At 38.8% G+C, this 25,608-nt stretch overlaps 1 protein-coding gene across 1 annotated transcript; it reads right to left on the reverse strand.

Moving 5' to 3' along the window:
• Positions 1-404: 404 nt before the first annotated feature.
• LOC131431076 (protein Wnt-4) lies at positions 405-24,704 on the reverse strand. The gene is made up of 5 exons (XM_058596552.1): positions 23,770-24,704; positions 1,774-2,023; positions 1,436-1,693; positions 1,165-1,377; positions 405-1,089 (listed from the first exon to the last, which is right to left on the reverse strand). The coding sequence occupies exons 1-5, from the start codon at positions 23,865-23,867 to the stop codon at positions 853-855; spliced, it is 1,056 nt and encodes a 351-aa protein (XP_058452535.1). The 5' UTR covers positions 23,868-24,704; the 3' UTR covers positions 405-852.
• Between the last annotated feature and the right edge of the window lie 904 nt (positions 24,705-25,608).

Genomic DNA, 25,608 nt, shown 5'->3' on the forward strand with positions numbered 1-25,608 from the left:
TTTGTCAGCACTTCGTTCCAATGATAGAACTAAAATGATTAGAATTATTTAGACGATAAATTCTGGTAAAATGTTGGAAGGGGTGCTGAAAACAAAATAATATCGTTGCAAGAAAACTTTTCTTATTAAACTATAGACGACTGATAGAATGCTTCTAGTGAACTTTTGTTATGGGCTAGTTTGATTAAAACTATGAAATGAGGTTCATCGACCATAGACAGTGACAATAACACGCTTCACTCAGTTCTATATTTCTTGTTGTGCGTCATTAAACTAATCTCGCTTGTCAGGTAGCTTCGATACCAGCTCAGCATTGCGTTGTAAACCGCGTATCTTTACATGAGATCTTTTTTGCTGTGGAGTCATTAACTTTTGATCGAATATTACGGACAAGAAATCGAAACTACTCACATACACATCAATTTATTTACTAGATCAGATTTGGACAAGTGATAAAAGCTACTGGACATGCGTGGTTTTGCATATTTAATGTATAGGGCTTATAAGAACAGCGTATTCTACTTACTACAGTATCTAGGTACAAGGTAAAAGTTTTCAACAAACATGATTATATGAATTTGAAACTGACCGAATGGACAATTCGAGATAGTTTATCTCGTTAGCTAGTTCTAATCGCCTAATTGAATCACACTATTTAAAACCATGTTTCTTTTTTGAGGGTTCACAACATAAAGACAATAGTGTGGAATTGTTCTTCGCAATCATTACTGGACATGAAACGAATTTCAGCGACTATGAAATCTCCGTCACAATAGTACTTAAGCTGAAGGATAATAAATAACTATATATTAGTATCGTAGTTTGAAGTATTGTGTCGCTTTCAACAGCCGCTCATTTACAGTAATATCGATCGTCATATTTTTCGCAGTAATCGCAAACAATCTGACAGCAGCGCCCATTGGTGAACCGGCAGCGACACTTCTCGATTGTTTTGATTACTTTTGTAGTGTAGCCACGCCCGCAGCACAGTGTTGCACAATTATCCGGATGCAGGCACCGTCTGCCGCGAGTGACCGAGCAAAATGTGGGCGATGTTTCGAAGTAGAAGAGCTGGTCGTACGACGAGTCCTGTGATAAAGGCTCTATTAGTTAAGGGTTATTCTGTTTGAGTAAACCAATGACGGAAAGTTAGTTCCGTTTTACCTTTTCTCTCGGCTCCTTGGAAGCATCCCTTCTTGAGGCTTTGTTATTGACGGGAATTTTCCTGATAGCATGGTGGTATTTAGTTCGTAACATCGCTGCTGTAGCGTTGAAGTCACCCAGTTTTCTCCAACAGGTTTTCAACGAACACGAGCCTGAAACTCCGTGACACTTGCAGCGATCGTTCAGGTTCGACATCACTGTCTGGATACCAACCTGAAAATTGGAACGAACAAATTATCGTCAATCGAAAATTCCTTCGTTTAATTCATACCTCACTGTCGTGCCGTAACATCTCTGCCACCGGATCGCCATCGGCTGGTTGCAGCTCCAAAAAGTTTCTGGTAACCCGTTTACCATGCTTCACATTGTCGCTACATCCGCCCCATTTCCATGCCAACCGTGTCGCTTCGGGACGTTTTTCTGATGCACACTGGCATTTGGACATTTTCCCTTCGGCACAGGCACGTGCCACCGAATGAGTGATTGCTGCTGCCGTCAAAGCATGTACGAATGCAGTCTCGCGATAAACCTGTAAAGTAGGTATGTGCTTTCATAAATGAAATTCATATACATATCTAACTTTCGAAATTGCGAACACCTCAAACTAACCTTTTTAAAAATGTTTCGTTTTCCCCGCGTTTCAATCGAACAATTCCAGCGATCATATCGAAACTGTTCTTCGCAATGGGTGACGGCTAATCGGCGCGCTTCCTTGATTGCCTCCGGAAGGCCGGTATCTCTGCGACACTGGTGGTTCTGCTTTCGAGTTCCGGATAAATAACGACACGGTCCCGGAGATTTTGTCATAGGACTGAATACCGCCATAACGGTGTTTTTCGCTGGCAGCGATGTTTCTTTGCTGTGGTGAATTAGAAAAAACATAGAATAAGCTCAGAGGGGAATGAAAGCTTTCGGTTTGGTTCAATAAGCTTGTAGTTTTAGCTTCGAGAAAAGCTTTGCTAATGATTTCATACAAGATAAAACATCGAATTAGGTTGCGTACTGACGTGTATTTTTTTTTATTCAATAATATAATTATTTTTAAGGCACACTGCTTTAGCTCTAAGGTGCCAAGGACTTTTTCTAATTTTATTAACGACTAACTTAAAACTAGGATAGTATGATTGGATAATGTTGTATTGGGGTGGCAGTGGTCGACTTTGGCAGATCTAACCTTCAGCTGGCGATCGGCACCGGCCGGTGGATGGAATATATCATGAGTCTTCCAGATGACGTTGGCCGCATCCCTCGGTCCGTGTGGGTCCGCGGGAAACACCCCCAGGCTACGAATACCCGGCGGGTGGCCCGCATGACTAGAGCGACCTTCCGTGGGCGATGATGGTGATGTAAATATAACGAAAAAATATAGAGAAGTAAATATTGCGGAAAACGAAGTAAAATGGGGATATGGGAACGAAATGACTAAGAACGACAGAGATCTAATTAGTTGACATCGTGATGGAGAAGAGACGGGGAGGGGGGAAGCGAAAAGGTTAGTGACAGCAAAAAGATCTTGTTAGTTCCGATGAAGATGGTGGACAGATGAGGAATCGGGATAATCGGCGGAAGTTAGTGTCGAACCTGCAGGTGAAAATAATTCTTAGCCACAGTTGAAATAACGTCGATAAATAGGAGGAACTTTCTAAGCAAGATGTAACAGATTACACTTGTATATTAATGTGTTTGAGGAACTGGTATATCAGAAGCATATATGAACTATCCCGACTCGCCAACACATCCCGAACCGGAACCTCAGTCGGTCTACCTCGGGCCCTGAGGGATTCCAATAGCTCCGATCTGGCGTCGCGATACTCTACGCACGACCACACGACATGCTCGATGTCCTGATAACCGTCGCCACAGGTGCAGAGCCCGCTCTCCACGATCCCGATACGCCGGAGATGTGCGTTGAATGTATAGTGATTTGACATGAGTCGTGACATAACGCGAATGAAATCACGACTCACGTTCATCCCCTTGAACCAAGGTTTCGTCGATACCTTAGGAATAATGGAGTGTAGCCATCGTCCCAGTTCGTCATTCGTCCATGAAGTTTGCCAACTTTCGAGAGTTTTCTGACGAGAAATACTGAAAAATTCATTGAAGCAGATTGGTCTTTCATAAATGTCCCCTTGTAATGCGCCCACCTTAGCCAATGAGTCTGCCTTTTCATTTCCCGGAATGGAACAATGCGAAGGGACCCAGACTAACGATATTGAATAAGACCGTTCAGATAAAGTTCTCAAGTGCTCCCGTATTTTCCCCAGAAAATAAGGGGGATACTTTCCTGGCTTCATTGCCCGGAGAGCTTCTATTGAGCTTAGACTGTCCGTGACAATGAAGTAATGGTCTTTGGGCAAGGTTTCAATGATCTCGAGGGTGTACTGAATAGCAGCTAATTCTGCGACGTAAACTGAAGCCGGATCACTGAGTTTGTAAGAAGCAGTGATGTTTTGATTGAAGATGCCGAAGCCTGTGGACCTGTCGATGTTTGATCCATCAGTGTAAAACACCTTTTCACAGTTGACTGTTCTAAATTTATTATAAAATATATTAGGGGCCACTCGAGGGCGTACGTGTTCCGGAATTCCACGAATCTCTTCTCTCATGGATGTGTCGAAAAACACAGTAGAATCAGAAGTATCCAAGAAATGAGCACGGTTGGAAGCAAACGAAGAAGGATTAATATTCTGAGCCATGTAATCAAAATACAAGGACATAAAACGGGTTTGAGAATTAAGCTCAACTAACCTTTCGAAGTTTTCAATCACCAGAGGATTCAAGATGTCGCATCGAATGAGCAAACGATATGAGAGATCCCAGAACCGGTTTTTCAACGGTAAGACGCCCGCCAACACTTCAAGACTCATCGTATGAGTTGATTGCATGCAACCCAAGGCAATACGCAAACAACGATACTGAATTCTTTCCAGCTTAATGAAATGGGTGTTCGCGGCGGATCGGAAGCAGAAGCATCCATATTCCATAACGGACAATATCGTTGTTTGGTACAACCTGATCAGGTCTCCTGGGTGGGCACCCCACCAAGTTCCGGTTATTGTACGAAGAAAATTGATTCTCTGCTGGCATTTTTGTTTCAGATACCTAATGTGACATCCCCAGGTGCCTTTGGAGTCGAACCAGACCCCGAGATATTTGAATGTGAAGACCTGAGCTATGTTTTCACCCCCTAGTTGAAGCTGTAGTTGTGCTGGTTCTCGCTTCCTTGAAAATACAACCAGCTCAGTTTTCTCCGTAGAGAACTCGATACCCATTTGAAGAGCCCATGTGGATAAGTTGGCAAGAGTATCTTGTAACGGCCCTTGCAGATCGCCAGCTTTGGGTCCTATAATGGACACAACGCTGTCGTCGGCAAGTTGTCTCAGCGTGCAAGATGTGTTGATACATTTATCGATGTCGTTTACGTAAAAATTGTATAAAAGGGGGCTTAAGCATGAGCCCTGAGGAAGACCCATGTAACTGAATCGTATTGTCGACAAATCACCATGCGCGAAATACATGTATTTCTCGGACAATAGATTGTACAAAAAGTTATTCAAAATTGGTGAAAGACCATGCTGATGCAGCTTCTCAGATAGGATATTTATAGAAACTGAGTCAAAAGCCCCCTTGATGTCTAGGAAAACTGACGCCATTTGTTCCTTACGAGCAAATGCCATTTGAATTTCGGTTGAGAGCAACGCAAGACAATCGTTCGTTCCTTTGCCCCTGCGGAAACCAAATTGTGTATCTGAAAGTAAGCCATTAGTCTCGACCCAATTGTCTAGACGAAACAGAATCATTTTTTCGAACAATTTCCGGATACAGGAAAGCATAGCAATCGGCCGATACGAATTGTGATCGGAGGCTGGTTTTCCTGGTTTTTGAATGGATATCACTTTCACTTGTCTCCAGTCATGTGGAACAATGTTGTCCTCAAGGAACTTATTGAATAAACTCAGCAAGCGCCTTTTGGCGGGGTCAGGCAGATTTTTCAACAAGTTGAATTTTATTCTGTCTAATCCCGGGGCTTTATTGTTACATGACAAGAGCGCAAGTGAGAGCTCTACCATCGAAAACGGTGTTTCGTTTGTATTTGGTGTCGCGGCGCGGGTGATCTTCTGTTCCGGAACAGAGTCTGGGCATACTTTTTTAGCGAAATCGAATATCCAGCGGTTAGAATATTCCTCGCTTTCATTCGTTGTGTTATGATTGCGCATTCGTCGGGCTGTGTTCCAAAGAGTGCTCATAGATGTTTCTTTTGTTAGGCCGTCTACGAACCGACGCCAATAACCGCGTTTCTTAGCTCTAATCAAGTTCTTAATTTTAACGTCTAACGCCGCGTAATTCCGGTAATTATCAGGTGTTCCATTTTTTCTGAATATTTTATACGCGGAGGCTCTCTCCGCGTTTAAATTTGTGCACTCTTTGTCCCACCACGGGTTGGGAGGACGGATGTTAGTTTTTGCGCCGGGTACACGTTTCGTCTGAGCTTGAATCGCAGTATCGAGAATCAAGCCAGCCAAAAACGTGTACTCTTCCTCTGGAGGAAGTTGTTGAGTTCTTTCAAGTTTCTCAGATATCGAGGTCGCATAGCTATTCCAATCAATATTTCGTGTGAGGTCATACGAAACATTGATTGTCTTCGATGGTTTTGAGCCGCTGGTGATTGATATTACGATCGGTAGATGATCGCTACCGTGGGGATCAGGAATTACCACCCACGTGCAATCCAACCGTAGCGATGTCGAGCAAAGTGATAAATCCAGCGCACTTGGTCTTGCTGGTGGTGCAGGAATCCGTGTCATTTCTCCCGTATTCAAGATTGTCATATTGAAGTTGTCGCAGATATCATGGATCATAGCTGATCTGTTATCGTCGTGAAGACAGCCCCATCCCGTACCGTGTGAGTTAAAGTCCCCTAAAACCAACGTCGGTGCGGGAAGGAGCTCAATGATATCACTGAGCCACCGATGCCCAACCGAGGCTCTTGGGGGAATATAGATTGAAGCAATGCAAAGATCCTTGCCTTTGATTGTAACATGACATGCGACAGTTTCAATACCTGATATCGAGGGGAGGTTAATTCGATAAAAAGAATAGCACTTTTTGATCCCCAAAAGTACTCCTCCGTAGGGATCATCTCGATCCAGGCGAATAATGTTAAAATCGTGGAAGTTTAAGGATATTTCAGAAGTTAGCCAAGTTTCGCACAATGCAAATGCGTCACATTTCAGATTATTTACTAAAAATTTAAAAGAATCTATTTTTGGAATGATACTTCTGCAATTCCACTGTAAAACAGTGATTAGATCCGTGACCTCGATGTATGATTTAGCCATCGAAGGATACAATCGCTGAGAGAAGGGGCCAATTTGCAGTCAACTGCTTTAAATATGTTTTTACTGTTGGTATGAAAGCAATTAAAATGCTTTTAAGAGGGTCAGAAATATTAAAAGTTGTAAAAATCCAGTCCACAACATCAGAGAACTTGATAAGTCCAGCACCTAGTTGGTTCTCTGATAGATTTTCAGGGACGTTTGTGGATTTTGTTGTCCAGGGAAGTGGTGGGAATTCCATCTCGGAACTGAGTTTTCCGAGACCAGGAGCCTTTTGCTTCGGTGGTTTGTCCCGATTCCCGTTAGCTGTAACTTTTCGAAGCCCTTCGGAAGACACCTTCGAACCCTTACTAGGTAGCTTATGAGAGGATTTATTCATTCTTTTCCTACAGCTATGAGGGACCGCCGATGATGGACCTTCCAAAGGGTCGTCAGAATCGCTCTCGTCAGTTGACAAGCAGGCATATGGGTTCGTTGTCAGTTTAGGAGGGGTGGCACTCTTAAGCATCTCGACAAAGGAACGCTTGGAGTGTTCCTTCAGGGAACGCTGAAGGTTATTATTGAACGGTCGAATGAAGAAAAAAAAAATATACAAAATAATAGTACTTAACTTTTAATCCAACGGGGGCCACCAAGGCCAAGCCCTCGTCGATCGGCGTATCGCCGCTTCGAGGGTGTGCAAAAAACCTCCGAGAGGAAAAAGCACACTCACTTATAATCCGCACAGTATAATCACAATGGCCACTAAAATCTGGCCTTGATCGATCAAACAATCACCGGCTAACGGTACTGTTTAGATCGTCCGCTCACAACAATGCACTGCTTCAGTGTATAATGTACAAAAAACCTCTCACAGAAAAAAGCACTATTGTCTATTACACAATAGCGATATAATCTAGTTTTGATCGTCCGGTCACGTTATCACACACGGCACTGGTTTTTTTCGCAGTAAACACAAAGCACGTCCGTTCGCTCGGAAGGTTGAAACGGCAATGCTTACTGACGTGTAGTATGATTTTGTCGGTTAGCACGCTGCTTCGTGTTCAGTCGATAGTCTGTTATTTGAAGTTTTGAACGTGGTCTAGTAAATTCATATTAGTAGGAATCATCAACTGCAAGTCAGTTAAGTCTTCTGAGCAATTCGAAGGCAAATTTATTTTTTGTATATTTTGATTTGACTAAAATTTTTCATAAGTCTAACTGTTGAAAAGGGTCAGGCTAAAACTACCTGAAAATTTTCAATAGCATAAGCCTCAAAAACGATTGGTTCGATTGATTCGGTGTCTTCGGCAATGTTTCATGTAACTTTTGAGATTATATGGAGGAAGTATTTTTTTGTCTAGATAATAAGCCTTACCAACATTTTCTCCCAAACAGTTGCGTACCCAAGGTATTTATTTTTATGCGTTAAAATTATGGAGCACAAATGAAGTGAACTTGGAATGTTAGTGATTCTAGAACTTGAAATGTATTTAGAGAAACACATTTAAAAAAAGAGTGTCGATTTTTAGCAGTGTACTGCTTTACTTTCGCTATTCGACTACATTAAACTACGGTCGATAACCGGAACTGTTACTTGTTCACTAAATAAAAAAAATTAACAGTCAATCAGAGAGAGAGAGCACGACGACTGAAGACTATGAACAAACTGTGAATTCATTTACTAAGGGATTTTCGTGTTGCGGGCTTGGGTGGAACCCCGGCCGAATCTCTGAAAATTTGAAGAACTGGTTGTCCGAAACGTCGCGTGGTCGGAATCTGTGGAGAAGGGAAATGTCTTTGGATTTATTGGATGGTCTCGTATGCTCGGTCTAATTGGACCACAGGTTAAATTGTAATAACTATCAGGGTATAACGTTAATCAATACTACGTACGAGCAGAGATGCCAGGTGAAATTTTAAAAGTCGGCCTATTCAAAAGAAAAAGAAAGTAAAAATCCGCTGGCTTTGAACTCTGCTGAAATTGGTTTGCTGAGTAAACAAAAAAAAAAAAGAAAGATAACGACAATTTGACAAGTCTGTACATCTTGACGACTAAAATGTATTGCCACTAGTGCTGCAGATTATTTTCGTGGTCGGCAGATACCAATGCAAGTGTCAAGAAGTTCACCTTGCGATAAATTCTTGGAATACAACTCTCATTATCTGTTCGTAGGATTTAGAGCAACGTACGAATAGTAGAATTCTTCAAATTGAACTAGATTACTATAGAATTTGGTTTAATGACAAAGCTGACTAGAAATCAAGTGTTATGATCAGTGTTGGTGATTACCGAAAATTTGACAGAAGCTGCTATATTGCTATCTATATTGTATACAACATTTTCAATCCGGTAGAAGATGCTACAAGAACTCGAGTCTTTCAATGCATGAACCGTGAGAGAATTTTACTAAATTTCTTCGCTCCACTTCATACTCTGAGTATTTCACGCCCTCAAAAAAATTTACAGTCAGATAATGATCGTTGCAGTGTAAAATTTCCCAAGAGAGAATCGCAAGTTGACAATTATCGCAGAAAATCGAATCGATGACTCGACTTGATGATTCTCGTACTAGGTTGCAATATTTCTAAACCCTTGTGTGGAGCATTCACAGACATTTTCATAGACACAACTTATACAAAGTTTATATGCACATAGTTAGAATAAGCGGCAAAAGTAAAATGACTCTATCGCAATTATCAACTGCCTGTATAGAATCGGATCGCGAAACGAGAATAAGCGACCGTTTGTTGCTTCAAAGAGGATCCCCACAGCAGCGTGCTAACCTTTGATTCTCAGAAATGTCATCGAGAGCAATTCGCTCTCGCACTGGTGTCGACTCTATGTTAAATGAGCCATGCCGGGTTTTTGTTGTTGCGATGATATCCGTCTCTCTTTGATGCCACTGATTCAATCGTTGAAGAGTTGCAGTGAGCGTTCTTTGATACGACAAAAACCATCCTTGGTTATGATAGTTGGTGTGAATTCCGTGCGACATTGGTAACGTAAGATGGATTGATGTAGGGCGTTGCACCCTCAAATTTGTTGTTAATCATAATGCTTGTGGTTGTGTGAGGTCCCAGGTCTAAAGTATACTTAGTAAAAATCGTGGAAAAGGCTGTCAATAGCCGGGTAGTCTTCGTACTCCCTCGTTATGGGTAAATGAGTAGAATGCGCATATGTAGTGGGAGTGCATAGCGACTGGAAAGTTACTTAATGTGTGCTTTTATTATGTAGAAAAAATGTTCAATAGTAACATTTTATTATGATTAGTTTTGTTCATTAATTTTATCATGAATCGCCATAAAATAATCACTAGATATGCAATTGTTCTCTCTACTCTCAGAATCGATTCTTAAGTCTACTGAAACTGCAGGTCATGTTCCCCATCAGAATGTAGTACCTTTGCTGCTTCACTTGTCGGTTAGCTTGGTAACTTAACGATGATTTAATTAGCTAGCCGAAGCTAATGTTTCTGGATAAGTAATAAATGTGCACCTTGCCGTCTGGTTCAAGTGTTGATGTTTTTAGTCTCATCCCGCTAAATGCATACCTAGTCGTTCACTCATTCATTCATAAATCATGGTACGATACCGTGAGTAAATGTGCATTTACGACCACTCTTGAGAATCATGGGTGGGTTATTTCTCAGTGAATTATACGTTTGTCGATGGATGGCATAAGGAATTAATCGTTTCAAGCTGGATTTTATGCAGAGCCTGCCAAGTGCGGTACCGTCGGTCAGTAATAGGAATGCTGTTTGCGCCCTGCTAGATGCATACATCCCAGACTATCTCCACTCAATTGTGAAAACCTATGCAAATGTTTTCTCATCTCCCTCTTCATGCTAATTCGTCATTACACATTGTTCGCACTCGAAAAGGCTAATTTAACATGTAACTTATCATCGAGAAGATTCGACGACACGGTTTTCACCAAGCCCGCCTTGATGGAGGAAGTTGCGATTGTGATGCAGCAGGTGAATCAGAGCGTACTTCACGAGGGAAATATTTGCTATTTGCGGGATCCCATTTTCAACCACAATAGATACTAATGGGGTTGTGGTTCCCATTTCACGTTTATTTCAGTTAGAACGACTGGAATACGTATTCCGAATCTGTTGTCTTTAAATATTTTCACTTGAGCTGAGTTTTGTTATCCTTTTCCCGTGCACCGTTCAGTCCGTAAACGGCAGCAAACAGAAATAAAAGCGACCTTCCCCAGCTACGATAGCATCGTATCTCGTATGGAGCATATTAATGCAAATGGGGCTTGTGATTCCTGAGATTTCTGCTTGGCTCTGGCAATTGCCATCTAGGTTAAATGAAACAAAAACAAAAAATATTTCGATTGGAGTCACTTGTTGAATAGAAATCTTTCCCCCATGTGAAAAGCGTTCAATTTAGGTTTGGGGGAGATGTTATACAGTAGACTTTTGTTATTCTCAAAGCAGACAGAAACCATAACATAAAATGTGATAATTTTTGGTTTCAACGTGGAGATAACAGAATGTCAACCTTCGAAAGTGTATATCATTCAATAACTAACTTGTTTTCCATTTTAGAATATTTGTACTTGTCTCCCTCTTTTTCTCTTTGACACTCACACCCATAAACACACATACATATCAGTATTCTTTTGGAAACAGATAATTAAAAGCATTCCTGATAGGGACCACCGATAAAAACGGATTACCATTTGTCGATCAGAGCAAAAATCAATTTAAATTCCACCAAATCGTTGCCATTACTTTTATTAAATATTCATAATTTAATTAAAATATTTGCTATAAAAGTCACCCACAATTCGAATCATGGAATGGCTACAGTTTCCGCTGTGTCTCTGTGCTGATGATGTTTTGGGGCAGTGATGTTTATCTGGCTGCCTGAAAATGATCTGGCTGGTGAAGCAATCGGCAGCTGCCTAATTGGTTTCGGAACAATTTTCAATGGGGGTGACAGCATTCCTTAATAATCATGAAATGTGAAAGTTCAAGTTCGTGGGCAGAAACTGAGTCGATTTTTTAACACATGTAGACATTTATGGTACTAAAATTTGACTCAAGAGTGAAAGTAGAACGAGTACTTCGTCATAATGCGAATTTCTTTGTACTGCTATAATAGTTTTGTACAGTCATATTAGTCCATTTTTTTCCACGACGATCTATGTGACGAATTCCGTGATTAAATAAGCACTGCTATTTCTACACTGAATCTTGTCACATGGACTGTAGAAACTTTATTGGGCGGAACAGAAGGTACACAGAAAACTCCCAGATTAGAAAAGTGCAATATTGCAATTGTTACTATATTTACTATGTTTTTTTATCAAGTAATGTAAAGAAACTAATTTTACTGATACATCTGCTGGTTTTGTCATGACCAGCTAGGAAAACGAAACTGTTGCATTGAAAGGCTGTCCGTTGGCTGGGAATAGACAGCAAAACGAAAAATTACAAGGGACAGCCCAATGGGATTGTATGAACTGTTGACGTAGGACTCAAGAACTAATGTCAAAATCAGGCCTAACATTTGTTTTGAGTATTTAGGCAGCAGTTTTTTTTGTTTTCCATAGAAACTAACTTGTGTCCACACTAAAAATTTTCTTTGTGAAATTTTGATGCCCTGGAAAGGATCGTTTAGTTGTTTGATGCTGATCGCATTCGTTCAGCATTTCATGATCATGTCTCATGTGCAAAACGAACAGCCAAACGGTTCAGTTTCTAATGTGCATAGCTACCTTCTCAACGGCATTAACAAACCACACAAAGTGCAAATTGATTGATCCTTGTTTTGTGAAGGGGCACTATGTAATTGCTAACAAAATCGTTGTCTATTAAGCAAAACGAACGGCGTGTGAAATAAACAACCCATACACAAATACAGAAAAGAAAAAAGAAATGAGCCTGTTTCATATGTGTTCCACTGAATTCAAGACGGCGCTAGTGTACCTAAACAATACGGGTTCAAAGAATTACGAAACAAAAAAATCACAAGAGAAAAAAGCACTTCATTACGTTATTTACGGTTACTGTGTATGCGTCCGGCAATATATTTAAAAGGAGCGTAATTTTCATATTGTGACTCACGCAAGAACTTCTGAATGAAATGAAAATATTGCGAATTTTTCTCACAGCGCTGCATAGCAACAAACTTATCAATAACACACGTCATAAATCTCCAAACATGCGTATTTTGTAATCTTTCTATCTTTCAATTCACTCTGCCCAACGTCTTCTCTTTGATCTAAAAAGATAACTATTAATAGTAATTGATAGAATTAGAAATGATCTGTTTTTTTAAATGTGATGTGTGACTAAAGAGTACCTAACGTATTTAGTCGTATTAATGAAAACGTAAGGAATTAGTAACTATTTGTAGGAGTATTTGTTATCATTGTATGATCTTATAACGACTCGGATGAAGAAATGGGAACCATAGATTTAAGCTTGGTTTGCAAATTAGTAGTATTGTTCTTCAAGATTCAGTAGAATACATTACTTCACGTTCATTGTTCATTGAAATTTGATGAACTACTTTTAAACCTTCTATTGACGAAAAGAGAAAAATTATACTTATACTAAACCATAGTAACTTGTCATCATAATTATTTTATTAGTGTCAAGGAGGGGACGGGTATAGCGTAATGGGTAAGTCGATGCCTTTCACGCAGCCCACCTGGGTTCGATTCCCAACCCCGCACATAGGGTCAGAAAGTTTTTCTGGCCCAAAGAGGCGAATGACCTTAAGGTTAAAACCTCTATAATCGAAACAACATTAGTGTCAAGAAATGCTAGCAAAATTTATTTTACTTATTTAAATATAAAAATTAAAACCGCAGATTGTCGAAAAACAGATACGTTATTTCCAAATGTTATTCTATTTGCGAAGCCATTGTGGAACCAGAGAACCAAAACTTTTACTTATATTCTCGATGTATGGGAGCTGTCAAGTTGTCCACGGGTTGGAAATAAACCCGCAGAATGTGCTCTACGGCTTTATTGAACTGAACAGAGTGCAAGCCGATTCTTGTTTTATGGGGCCGCCGAGATACAATTCGGACCCGGTAGGACTACAATAATACCCTAAACATGAAAATTAAATCTTGTTTTAATCCACCTAGTGGTGTAATGATGCCTTTCTCATATATAATATTGTGGTATTCTATTCAAAATTTTTCTCTTCGATTTTTGAAAGAGATTGTTTGTGCATTAACTAGTATAACATACAGAATGAAACAATGCTTTGCTCGCGTAGGTCATCCTTAAGAAAACGAAGTGGATTCACTATTATATGCACTTCCGGCACCGGATCCCGAAAACCGGTATAATCGTTGGCTCCAATGCTCCTAGCTTTTAGCCTAGCAGAGAAGGTTCAATAAATCAACAATTCGGAAGTTTTGCTAATATGTGTTTAATTATTCCCTGAGAGTTTAAAAAATATCCGACTGAAAATGATGTCTTGTTGAACACTTTCTTCACTTCTACCAGAATCATTGAAAATTATGTTCCTCTGCCGTATTGCAATGAAATACCTGCATTCTAGACATTAGAAATAGCTCAATATTTTCCTAAGGCATATTATGACACATTGCCCTACATGATTTACAAAGTAAAGCTGTCGAGTTTTTTTTCTTTTTTTTCTAAATTTTATATTTTAGAATAACGAATTAGCCGATCTTCATCGTAAAAACTCGCGGGCTTTTGAAAGTTAAAATTGTCTTGAATTGTTGAAACATTTAGCACTAACAAATATGTATAGTTTATTCAATTATTAATTGCTTCTCAAATGGAAATTATATTACATTGTTACCTATTTTGAAGTATACTCTCTTTTTATGCGGTTTATCTTATGCAGTTTCTTGTTTTGCGAATTTGACGCGGTTTTTATGCGAATTTTCGGTTAAGTGGAATTTTTATGCATAATTTCAAAATTAAGGGGGTTTTCATGCAAATTTTCGAAGTTATGCGGTTTTTTATTCACAATTTTCAAAGATTGCGTTTTTTTTATGCGGTACGTATCTCCTACATAAAAATAGACTTGAGTTTATGTTATAATAATTCGAAGAGAAACGAAAAATAAAAATTGCAATAGTCATTTTATATTATATGCACTTCCGGCACCGGAACCTGAAAACCAGTATAAAGACTGTGCCAGAAAATATGGACGCAACCAAAAACCGCTGCCATTTCGCAATGGTTCAGAGTCTGTCAATTTTTATGGCTGCGTCCTGTTGTTTATACTCTTCTCTAACCACTTGTGCAGTTGTTTATTCGTTTCCACTTGTTTGTTTCGAAATTCGTAGACTTTCAGCAGAACAACGTCGAAAAATTGTGTACAAATGGTGCACAGAACGCGGACTGTCACTGAGAAAGATAGCAAAAATGGAAGGAGTAAGTGAAAAAGCCGTGCGAAATGCAACCAGGAAGTTCGGTGAGGATAATACCTTTGAGGATAAACCGAAAACGGGTCGAAAAAAAAAGGTCCTGCTAATCCTCAGTTGGATAAACGTATATTGAAGGCGTTCGAGCAAAAGAAGGAGGTTCGGGATGTGGCCAAAAAGTGGGCATTTCGAAGTCAAATGTTCTTCGTGCTAAGAACGTTTGAATCTTCGAACCTATAAGAAGCAGAAACAACCAAAACGTAGTCCGAAACAAGAAGCATCGATCAGGCCGAGGATTCTGCTACAATATGACTCTTGCTGGAAATTTGAACTGCATATTCATGGACGACGAAACCTACGTGAAACTCGATTACAAATCATTGCCGGGACCACAATATTATACGGTGCGAGAAGGGCAAGTGTTAAACCAGTCCGAGACATCGATTGAAGTCGAAAAATTTGGTAAGAAAACTATGGTCTGGCAAGCAATTTGTAGTTGCGGTAAGATTTCGAAACCCTTCATCACCACTGCTTCAATGAACAGCGAAATATACATCAAGGAACGTTTACAAAAACGACTTCTACCTATGATTCGAAGCCACAAGGATCCTGTTGTCTATTGGCCAGATCTTGCTTCTTGCCACTACTCGAAATCAACGGTAGAATGGTATACTACCAAAAATGTCACTTTCGGCCCAAAAGACATGAATCCACCAAATTGCCCACAACCTCGACCAATTGAGGAATTTTGGGCATTAACGAAAGCACATCTTAGGAAACATGTCTCGGCAGCCGATACCATTCAACAGTTCGAAAAAGATTGGAAAAAAAGTGTCAAAACTTGTCGCCAAGAAATCTGTACGGAATTTAATGAGGAACGTTCGCAAGAAGGTGCGCCAGCTAGTCTACAATGGCTAAATAGCAAATGTTGAGAATATTTATTTATATTTATTAATTTATTTGAATACCTAACACTTGTGAATTATTTACAGCGAAATCAAAGTGCGTTCATACTTTCTGGGACAGTCTTTAATGACTTACAAACTCTACTAGTTTTTATTCAAATTTTGAAGATTTTCTACATTTTGCCATCGTACTCTAAACGACGATTTAAATTTTTGTTGTATCCGAAAATATGCAGTAATTTTTGGTGGGACCCTAAGACCTTTCATTGGACCCTAAGATTGGGAATAACGGTTTTGAGTCCAGTTTACAACATGTTTTACGGTTTTTGTTTCGCCAGTTTAAGTGACGGTGTACAATATTTAACACTTTACCCTATAACTCCGAAACCGGAAAGTCGGATCTGGATGAAATTCAGGAATTCCGTATGGCACTATAAGAGCTTTCATTTGAATCTAAGTTTGTGGAAATCGGTCAAACCATCGCTGAGAAAAGTGAGTGAGATGAGGTGCTTCCGGAACCGGAGACCGGGAACAAGGATAGCCGAAATCGTTTTGTTTAGTTGCCTACTGATAATGGCTATCGATTTGTGTAGTTTTGAGACTAGTTCAGAATTTCTTTTTACGTTTTTTGTTTCGTCGGTTCAAGTGAATGTGTGCAATATTTAACACACTTTACCCTATAACTCCGGAACCGAAAGTCGGATCCGGATGAAATACAGGAATTCTGTATGGGACCGTGAGACCTTTCATTCGAATCTAAGTTTGTCAAAATCGGTTCAGCCATCTCTGAGAAAACCTAGTGAGATTATTTGACACACACACACATAGACATTGCTCAGCTCGATGAACTGAGTCGAATGGTATATGACACTTTTTGCTAGTCGGGTTTTCAAGTGATTGCATAACCTTTCTATATGAGAAAGGCAAAAAAATTGTATGCTTGGGAGTATCATCGAATCAAAAGATTTTCAAATACATTATTTTAACAAAATAATTCGCGATTAAAATTGGCTGAAATTGTCTTGAATTGTTGAAATATTTATAACAAACAAATATGCGTAGTTTCTTTTACTATTAATTACCTCTTAAATGGAAATTATATTCAATTATATTACATTGTGACATATTTTGAAGTATTCTCTCTTTTTATGCGATTTATTTTATGCAGTTTCTTGTTCTGCGTATTTTTTAAGCGAATTTGACGCGGTTTTTATGCGAAGTTTCGGTTAAGATCATTTTTTATGCAAATTTTCGAAGCTATGCGATTTTTTAATGCAAAGTTTCAAAGTTTGCGTTTTATTTATGCGGTACGTATCTCACGCATAAATATAGACTTGAGTTTATTTTATGATAATTCGAAGAGAAATGAAAAAAAATGTAACAGGCACTTTAGTTCTATCGACTGAACAATAAAAATTCTTTTCATTTCCAATCCATGCAAACTTCTAGCAATTACGTTAACCACGTGTGTTAATGCTCAGTTGTAGTAATGACACCTCATTTTCCTTTGCGACATTGCTAAGCTGCCAGCATGACAAAACAACAATGACAGTTGTACCAAACTTTAACTTATCAAATTCAGGAAAATAACTAATAGTTTAGTTGTTTTGCGATGGATAATCCAGCACGTGACTGAGTTTCAGTCAATCAGTGATTAGAATTGCAAATCAAATATTTTCCACTGGTAGTAAGTCGGAAAAATGACAACAAAAATTGATAGGTAGGTACATGGCTAAAATAAGTCGTGAGCTGGAGTGGTACTTCAGATGAAGTCTAACCACATACAAGATTGATAATACCAATCGAAACTGGGTTTGTGGGTAACCTTAAATTGATTGTGATTAAACTTGAGTCACAGGAAACAGTTATACAGGGTCCCAAATGAACTGTGTATAAAAAAATGCTTGCATACACATCACGCTAATTATTTGTTTCGAATTCAGATATGATTTGAACGACATCGGAACAAACCGCGTGTTTTTACTTGTGAAAATCGTGTGACAAGTGTGCTAATCGTTGTAATGGTTTTTTAAAGGAGGTTTTTTTTTCAACAGGGATTACTCTATTGTCTGAAAGACGTTTTAACAGTGTAAAGTGATTTCTAAACTAAGTATTGTTTTGCAAATCATCATGAATAGGTTAACTCCAGAACAGGGCTTCCAAATCGTGGAAATCTATTTTCAAAATCAGTGTTCAATTAAAATTGTAAACTGTACTGTTTGATGCGGTATATGGGCTGGTGGTGGAATCATTGGTCCTTTTTTCTTCCAAAACGAGGGAGGAAGACGCGCTATCGTGAATGCAAGTTGATACAGAACCATGATCATCGAATTTTTGTTGCCAAATCTTCAAGATATGGATGTGGACGAAATGTGATTCCAACAGGATGATGCCATTTGTCATACTGCGGCCGAAACAATCGATTTATTGAAAGAACATTTCAATGACAACATTATTTCGAGAAATGGACCAATGAATTGGCCTCCGCGTTCGTTCGATTTGGCTCCACTCAATTATTTTTGTTGGAATGTATGAAATCATTGATTTATGTGGATAAACCAGCAACGATTGATGCTTCGGAAACCAATACTCAACGTTTCATTGCTGAAGTATGCTCTCAAATGCTGGAAAATGTGGTCGAAAATTGGACCTCCAGAATGACCTTTATGAAAAATGATAAATAATTATCTACAAATGAAAAAATGGCCTCTTAATAATTTGGTACGTGTTTTATTTAAATTTCAAATCAGCAACCTCTTGAACTAGATTTTCGGTGGAAAATTTACGTAACAGGCAAGAGAATTTTGCTATCGAAGTTTTCAAAAAAAAATTTTGTTCAAGCATATATTTGTTACCTGTGTTTAAATCATCATTTTAAATCATTTCACATAAATTTCAATCACGTGATTAGACAGTTGAAAAGGAATCAAAAATTTTTAATTGGTAAACATGAATGACAGCTTTCGAATATTTCGCAGTTTCTTAAAGTGTCAAATGATTTGCATACCGACGAGTTTGAATGAGTGCGTGGGTGAGCTAAACCGTTTTGGGAGGAAGCCTTAATCCGGTGGGAGCTGTATGCTATGGGAAACCAATCGGTCACAACGTCGTACGGGGTGGGATGTTAATTAGTATAATTGATATCAAACATAGCGTTTGCACGGCGGGTCAAAAAGGCGGTTTCGCTTTGAGGTCTGCTTGGGCAAGCAACATAGGAATGATTTTCTTTCAGTGTAAACCAGCCCGCGGTGGTTTCCTGAGATAGTTAAATATTAAACCAAAGAAGCGGTGCTGATTGTGGTAATGTTTAGATTGATTCGTAAGCTCTGTGATCTCTTTGATTTGTTGTGCGATTGTTTGTTCTGATACGTGAATGTGCATTAGTTAATTTCATCATCTGAACTCATTTATTATGATAAGTACGTAATTGTAGTGTATATGATATATCTCTGATTCAATTCAATGGTTTTCAAAAGACGAAATAAATGATTTCCGGGAATCATGTGATTGTATTAAATACATGGTACAACATTTAAAGCTTGCTTCAAATAGAATTGGAACAAAGACAATTGCCTGTATTTCAGTTATTTATTATTGTATTCAAGATCTTTTTTTATACAAATGTAGCGTTTTCTTCATACTTTTAAGAAAAAATACGGATAAAATTATTCGTCACGGTTTTGAAGGAATTCTCGAATTCTTCCTGTAACAAGGCTCAGTAGGCGGCGCACACCTTCTTCGTCCATCGTTTTAGCTATCTTATTCCACCAGGTCGTCATCTGATTGAAGTCTTTGACAACGTTTCCCTTTGCTTTGAGTCTCCTCTTCATGATTGCCCAGTATTTCTCAATAGGGCGGAACTGGGGGCAGTTGAGTGGGTTAAGGTTTTTCGGAACAAACTGGACCACTTTCTCTGCATACCATTCTTAAACGGCTTTGCTGTAATGACAGCTTGCCAAATCTGGCCAAAACATTACAGGATGGTCGTGGGATCGAATGAACGGCAAAATTCGTTTTTGGAGACACTCTTTTTGGTATAGTTCCGATGTCATTGTCTTATTTGTAACGAAAACTTTAGTTTTTTTGCCGCAGCTGCAAATGCCCGGCCAAATCATAAATTTTCTTGCAAATTTGTCGGCAAAAACAAATTTAAATTTGGCTGGAACATCCCCCGAGCAGTTGCCAAGTAAAATTTTTGACCTGGGATTTGACCGAAGTCAGCCTTGACACAGGTTTCATCGTCCATCAGAAGACACCCTTTGAACTTGGTCAGCACCTGGTCATATAGTTTCCGAGCACGAATTTTGACCACACTATTCTGTTTCATGGTCCGATTTGGCTGTTTGCTAGCTCGATCCGACTTGATTCCTTCCCGGAGTCGAGTTCTCCTCACGGTACTATGGGCAGCACCGAATTTTCTGGCCAAATCACGGTCCGACAGATTAGGATTCCTCTTAATCGTCTTCAAAATCTTACCACGCAATCTCCGGTCGTCAGTTCGACTCCGACGATCGGCTTGAGGCTTCCGAATCGTCGTCAATGTTTTCTTATACCGTTTGATAACGCGCCATATGGTATTTCTGGGCAATTTCAGCTGTTTAGCTAGCCTAGATGCAGACCACAATGGATTTTCCAAATAACTGTGCACATTTTTTTTTCCTTCTTTCGGCTTCCATGTTGATTGTTTACAAAGTACAGTCGATTTTCGGAATGTCAAAAATCATACGTGAAGCTGACAAAATTCCCGACACGTGGGCGCCAAGAGCTTCCAAATCCGTCCACCAGGAGCGCCACAATATGAGCAAAAGTTTGTTCCAATTCTAAATGAAGCAAGCTTTATCACGTGCCGTCCGTTTTGGCGGATTAAACGATATGAGATAGTATGAAGTATAAGCTCTCTAATCTAACATTAGAAAAAATGTAGACGATTTAATTTACTGTTATATTTTTCAATTCATCTATTAGAAAATATTAAAACATGAACTTAGTATAAGAATGCTATATTGCTAAGCGGTATAAGAAATAATTTCAAATATCACATCTCGAGTGATGACCTCGGAAATAAGTCGATTAATTATTGTAGTTGCGAATGTTTCTTGCGATACGATGTTACATGACAAACATAATATAAAAAGTATTTCACTGAAAATACACAGTCTCTGTCCAACTCCCGTTAGTAAATGGCATCATTGCTTTATTCAATTCAATTGAAACCGAATGTGGAACACAATGACGTTCACTCTACTGCAGTAAACTTCACACTCTAACACCCAACCTTCGCTGACGTGCCGAACGGGCAGCATTAAGTTCTTCATTCGTTTCTCTTTCAATCGAAGCTCAGCTTAACAATAACAAGTGTGAGTGTAAGAGCGGCTTTTAAATGAGGTTCATGTAAACATTCGATTTTTTTCAAGATAATAGATAAAAGGCAAACCAGTCATTATAGCTGAAATATCAATTACAAAATAAACATAAATCAATTGTTTCCTCCTTTAGTTTTCATTTTTAATACTTTAGAGCACATCTCATTACATTTCAAACAGTTGAAAATTAACATTTTAAACTTACTGGTGATAATCCTAAACTCAAATGTGAATCGCCACCCTCTATTTATAATTTTATCCGGAGAGAATTTTTGATTTCGAGTTGATGTCCATACCTATTCACACTATTGCTCACTACCAACAGCGAAGACAATGAAGCAGTTAGAGTACTTGGCACTTGAAACTGAGCAAGCAAAACTTCAAATGACTAAGTACGTTTATTCAATTGACGGTGAATTCTGGGAGCTTCACTTGAGTATGGCAACAAAATTCAAATGAATGAGAATGGATGTGCTGACAGTCAGAGGCCACCGTCACATGTGCTGCGACGACATTTGCAGCGCGCGATCGATTTCAACCGTGACACTGATCAACCCACAATAAATAAGATGAGTCTCGCCAACTCGGGATAATCGAAATCAATGTAAATCTTGCAGAAAACAGAAAATAAAACAATGGTTTCAATAATTATTAGTTGACTTTGACTGATAACTCATCCGAAATGTATCCAATTTATCAAACTAGAAGCATAATGACGTTTTTTAGGATTTGCTGAATTTATTTCAGTTTTAAAAATTATAAAAATATATACAATTCCTGCATTTTGAAAAATTGTTGGGAACATCGAATCACTTCGCAAATTGAGACATTTTGAACAAATATTCATGTAAAATGTTCGTTTTTGTTTTGTTACGTAACGTGGCATATTGACGATAAATTACCAAACAAAACATTTAAAAGATCTTGGAACTAACCATCTAATAACTATTTGGCGAGAATTTTTCCGTTATTCGATGATTGAATCATTCAAAAGCATAAAAAATACATTTAGGAGCATAAAAAAACGTAGTGGTTCGAAATTCCCTTCAAACAATGTATCAGGAATCAGAACAAATTGGCTCAAATGGCACGTTCCGCTTGATATTTGGAGATTTGTACCTTGATCAAATGCCATGCAAAAAAATTTTTCAGGATATAAATAGTTTTCGCACATAATGATTTTAAAGATATCAACCTTATTGGTATTTAGTTAAAGTGTTGAAAATCTAATGTAGTCTAAGGGAGGGAGAAACCGAACAAAAAACGGAAATTAGAAGAATGAAGGCTTATTTTCCTCTAGTAGCTTTCCAGCATGGAGCACTGGAGTGTCGCTCACCGCGTTTTTTTTCATAACTTGAAGGTTTTTGAAGAATAAAGTTAAAACTATTCGTGAGTTTAAAAACGTTTTAATTTAACCTTCGCGTAATACTGTGAAGCTGTGGGCGAAAATTTTTGTAAAAACAGGTTCTGTTACCAACATAAATCTCCGGGCCACGTCTGAACTGTCCGGACACCAGACAATATCCGTTCCGCTCTTGTGAAGAGTCCCGCGCGTTCGGGTAAGAAACATGCGGCTGCTCTTCATGGTTTCTCGTCGTTCTTTTCATCGAATTTTCGCGGAAATTTGTTGTTTCATTTATATAAGATAGTCAGTGGTGGCAGTGGTGAGATTTCTGGTGGTGGTGTTCTTTGGCTGCCGCGATCGCCTGACTTATCGAACGGTGACTTCAATTTATGGAACTATACTATTATATATTCAGATCCGACAGTGGCTGCCTTCTATTTCCATCGAATCTGATAAATGACTCAATAGTAGTTTTTGAACAAGCCTAAAATTGTTGAAATCGTTTCATACGTCTTCGAGACAATTGAGAGAAAAGAAAAAAGTGCGTTTTTCGGTTACGTCATTTATACCATTATATCTCCGCAGACGGAAGCGACAGCCATTTGAATTTCAAAGCTAACTCTTTGTAGCTTTCCAATGAAGCTAAATTTTTTGAAATCTGCTCAGTCATTTTCGAGAACTTTGAGCGTATGAAGAAATTTTTGGAATCACATATGCATACAGACATTTTCCGAGCTCGTCGAGCTGAGTTGAATGGTATATAACACTAGGGGATTCCTCAATTCGGTCCGATTTGATTCCGATCAAATACTAACTCACATAAATAGTATCATTGTTGCACACCGGACGAGTTACTTCAATACTTGTCTAAACACTTAATCTCTCGATTTTGTCTGGTGAAATTCTGCCAAATTTCAATGTTTGAATATTTCTTTTATTATAAACAAAACAAACTAAATAAAATAAACGAAAGTACGAAAAAAGTCCTAATTTTCACTGTAGAACCATTTTGCGGATTGGCTTAATTTTGCACTAAGGATTATTCTAATTTGTCGATCGTGCTTTTAAAATATTTTGACTTTCAACTAATCTATTTTGAATAGATTGAAAAACATTCTTCGAAATCACTTGTAAATTGAGATTCACAAGGACGAATTCAAGTATTTCAGATCAACGTGTAGTTCGTTCCGACGGGCACCCGATTAGGATTAATGTATCGAATTTTTTTGATCGGTTTGGATTGATTAAACGAACTTCGCGGAGTTAAAGTTCATAGAATTTATGTACTTACCTACTAGAATTAATGATATCATTGCACTCACTTAAACACAAAATTATACTAAATAAAAGCACACAATAAACAATCATCTTTTTCCGCAGTATATCCATAGGCTGAACTTCTATTTCTCACAGTACGTTTGATTTGTAGAGTATTGTAACGTGCCACCGTAAATTTGGCTTTCAAGGATACGTGCACTTATCGATAGTCCCTTGTGTTGAACGAACGCAGAAAACAACTGTCTATTCCCAACCGTATGCTAGCGGCGAATAACCTTCTCGGAGCGGGTTTGTCATGCTGCCGATGATCGTGTAATAGCATGATTATTGCCGTTGGAATCATATCCATGTGCGCTCGCATGTAGCATCTGCCGCGGGCACCATCGCCGTGCTCAGGATGTTACGGAAAAATTCACCTTTAGCTGAGTTCTGCATCCTGTGCGACGCTGGAGTTTATGTTATTTCGACCATATTGGTTGTAAGCAATCTAAGCCTCACACGGTGTTTTATTATGATCGCTTATTCACGACTTTCATCGAACGATAACAGGAATCGCAACCGAACGTCAGTAGCTTCCGAATGCACGATTCGAGTTAAATGTAATCTAACGAGTGGAATTCGTTTCTAATTCAGACGAATAAAGAAAAACGATGTTCAGAGTGATCGTTTCTGACTGCCTAATGCAGAAATGAACCGGAAAGTTCGCAGGATTATTTGTGTTTTTCTTCGATAACCGGTTGCAGCGTTCAAAGTTCACATAAACATCACATTTCTTCTTTTCACTATCGACACCCAGCGCAAACAAAGTCCAATGAACCACTCGCGAGCCACCTGAAGGCGGTAGCACATCCTACCACAGTGAACAACGGAAATCTCTAGGATTGCTACCCTCTGCTGTCGGGCGACCTGTTCTCGCTTGTACCGTTGCTTGTTACCGTCTGATGTCCACGTCAGTGAGCATGTGAGTAGTGCATCCCCGCAACACACGCGGCGCAATTTTCGAAAAAAGGCAGCGGAAAACATCGCCCCCACATTCACAGCATTTTACGAGCGGAGCTGGTGGTGCGCGCGATGTTCTCCATGCTCACAGGTTGCTATGAAAGCACGGCACGCGACTCTAGGCGGGAGAAGTCACATGCGTGATAGACAATGGCGCGGCGGGATGGTGATGCTTTTGTGTCATTTTGTGCAATTCGATGAAAAGTTTTATTAACTAAACCATAAACAAGATATTATTTTGATTTATTTTATTTATTGTGTGTCCAAATAGCATAGGGTAACTGTATATTTAGTCATCTAAGTTTCACCATTTTCACATATATCAAACCCGTTAGATAAAGCAAGATTCGTTTTCTTTGGCTTTGGTTTCAATATTTTGGCTCAAAATGCACTTTCCGTTTGAGTTTCGAAGAATGCGGAATACCTCCAAGAATTTCATAAGACTCCAACGAAATATGTTATATTGAAAGACTTCGATAAAATTTGAAATAGGGGAGAGTGGGGTAGGGTTTTGTAGATGCAATTTTTTTTACAGATTTTCAATATGGTGCGGACATATTAGTGAAAAACATGTGTAATTTAAATCAATTAAAAACAAACTGAGATATATTATCTTTTTCAACCTTCATATAAGTTATATCACAATATTCTCTTTCCTGAATGGGCACTTTATCATTAAACATTTTCCGATTTTAGGGACAATTTTTCATAATATAATATTTAATTAAAGTGATACTTTATAAAAAGTTTGTAATGAAATTAAAAAACAATTTCAGAAAACTTCAACAGAGCTTTCAACTTTTGCAGAATATTGCTGGGGACATGATATTGAAAATCGAATCAGATCAATAAT

The sequence above is a fragment of the Malaya genurostris genome, chromosome 2 (assembly GCF_030247185.1).
Source record: "Malaya genurostris strain Urasoe2022 chromosome 2, Malgen_1.1, whole genome shotgun sequence".
Taxonomy (NCBI): Eukaryota; Metazoa; Arthropoda; class Insecta; order Diptera; family Culicidae; genus Malaya; species Malaya genurostris.

Excerpts from the sequence above, each read along its gene's own strand:
- LOC131431076 (XM_058596552.1), bottom strand. The coding sequence starts at position 23,867 with ATGGATATACTGCGGAAAAAGATGATTGTTTATTGTGTGCTTTTATTT. Across the intron at positions 2,024-23,769 it reads GATATCATTAATTCTAGTAG|CAAAGAAACATCGCTGCCAG; the intron begins GTAAGTACATAA and ends AATTCACCACAG. Across the intron at positions 1,090-1,164 it reads CCAAGGAGCCGAGAGAAAAG|GACTCGTCGTACGACCAGCT; the intron begins GTAAAACGGAAC and ends CCTTTATCACAG.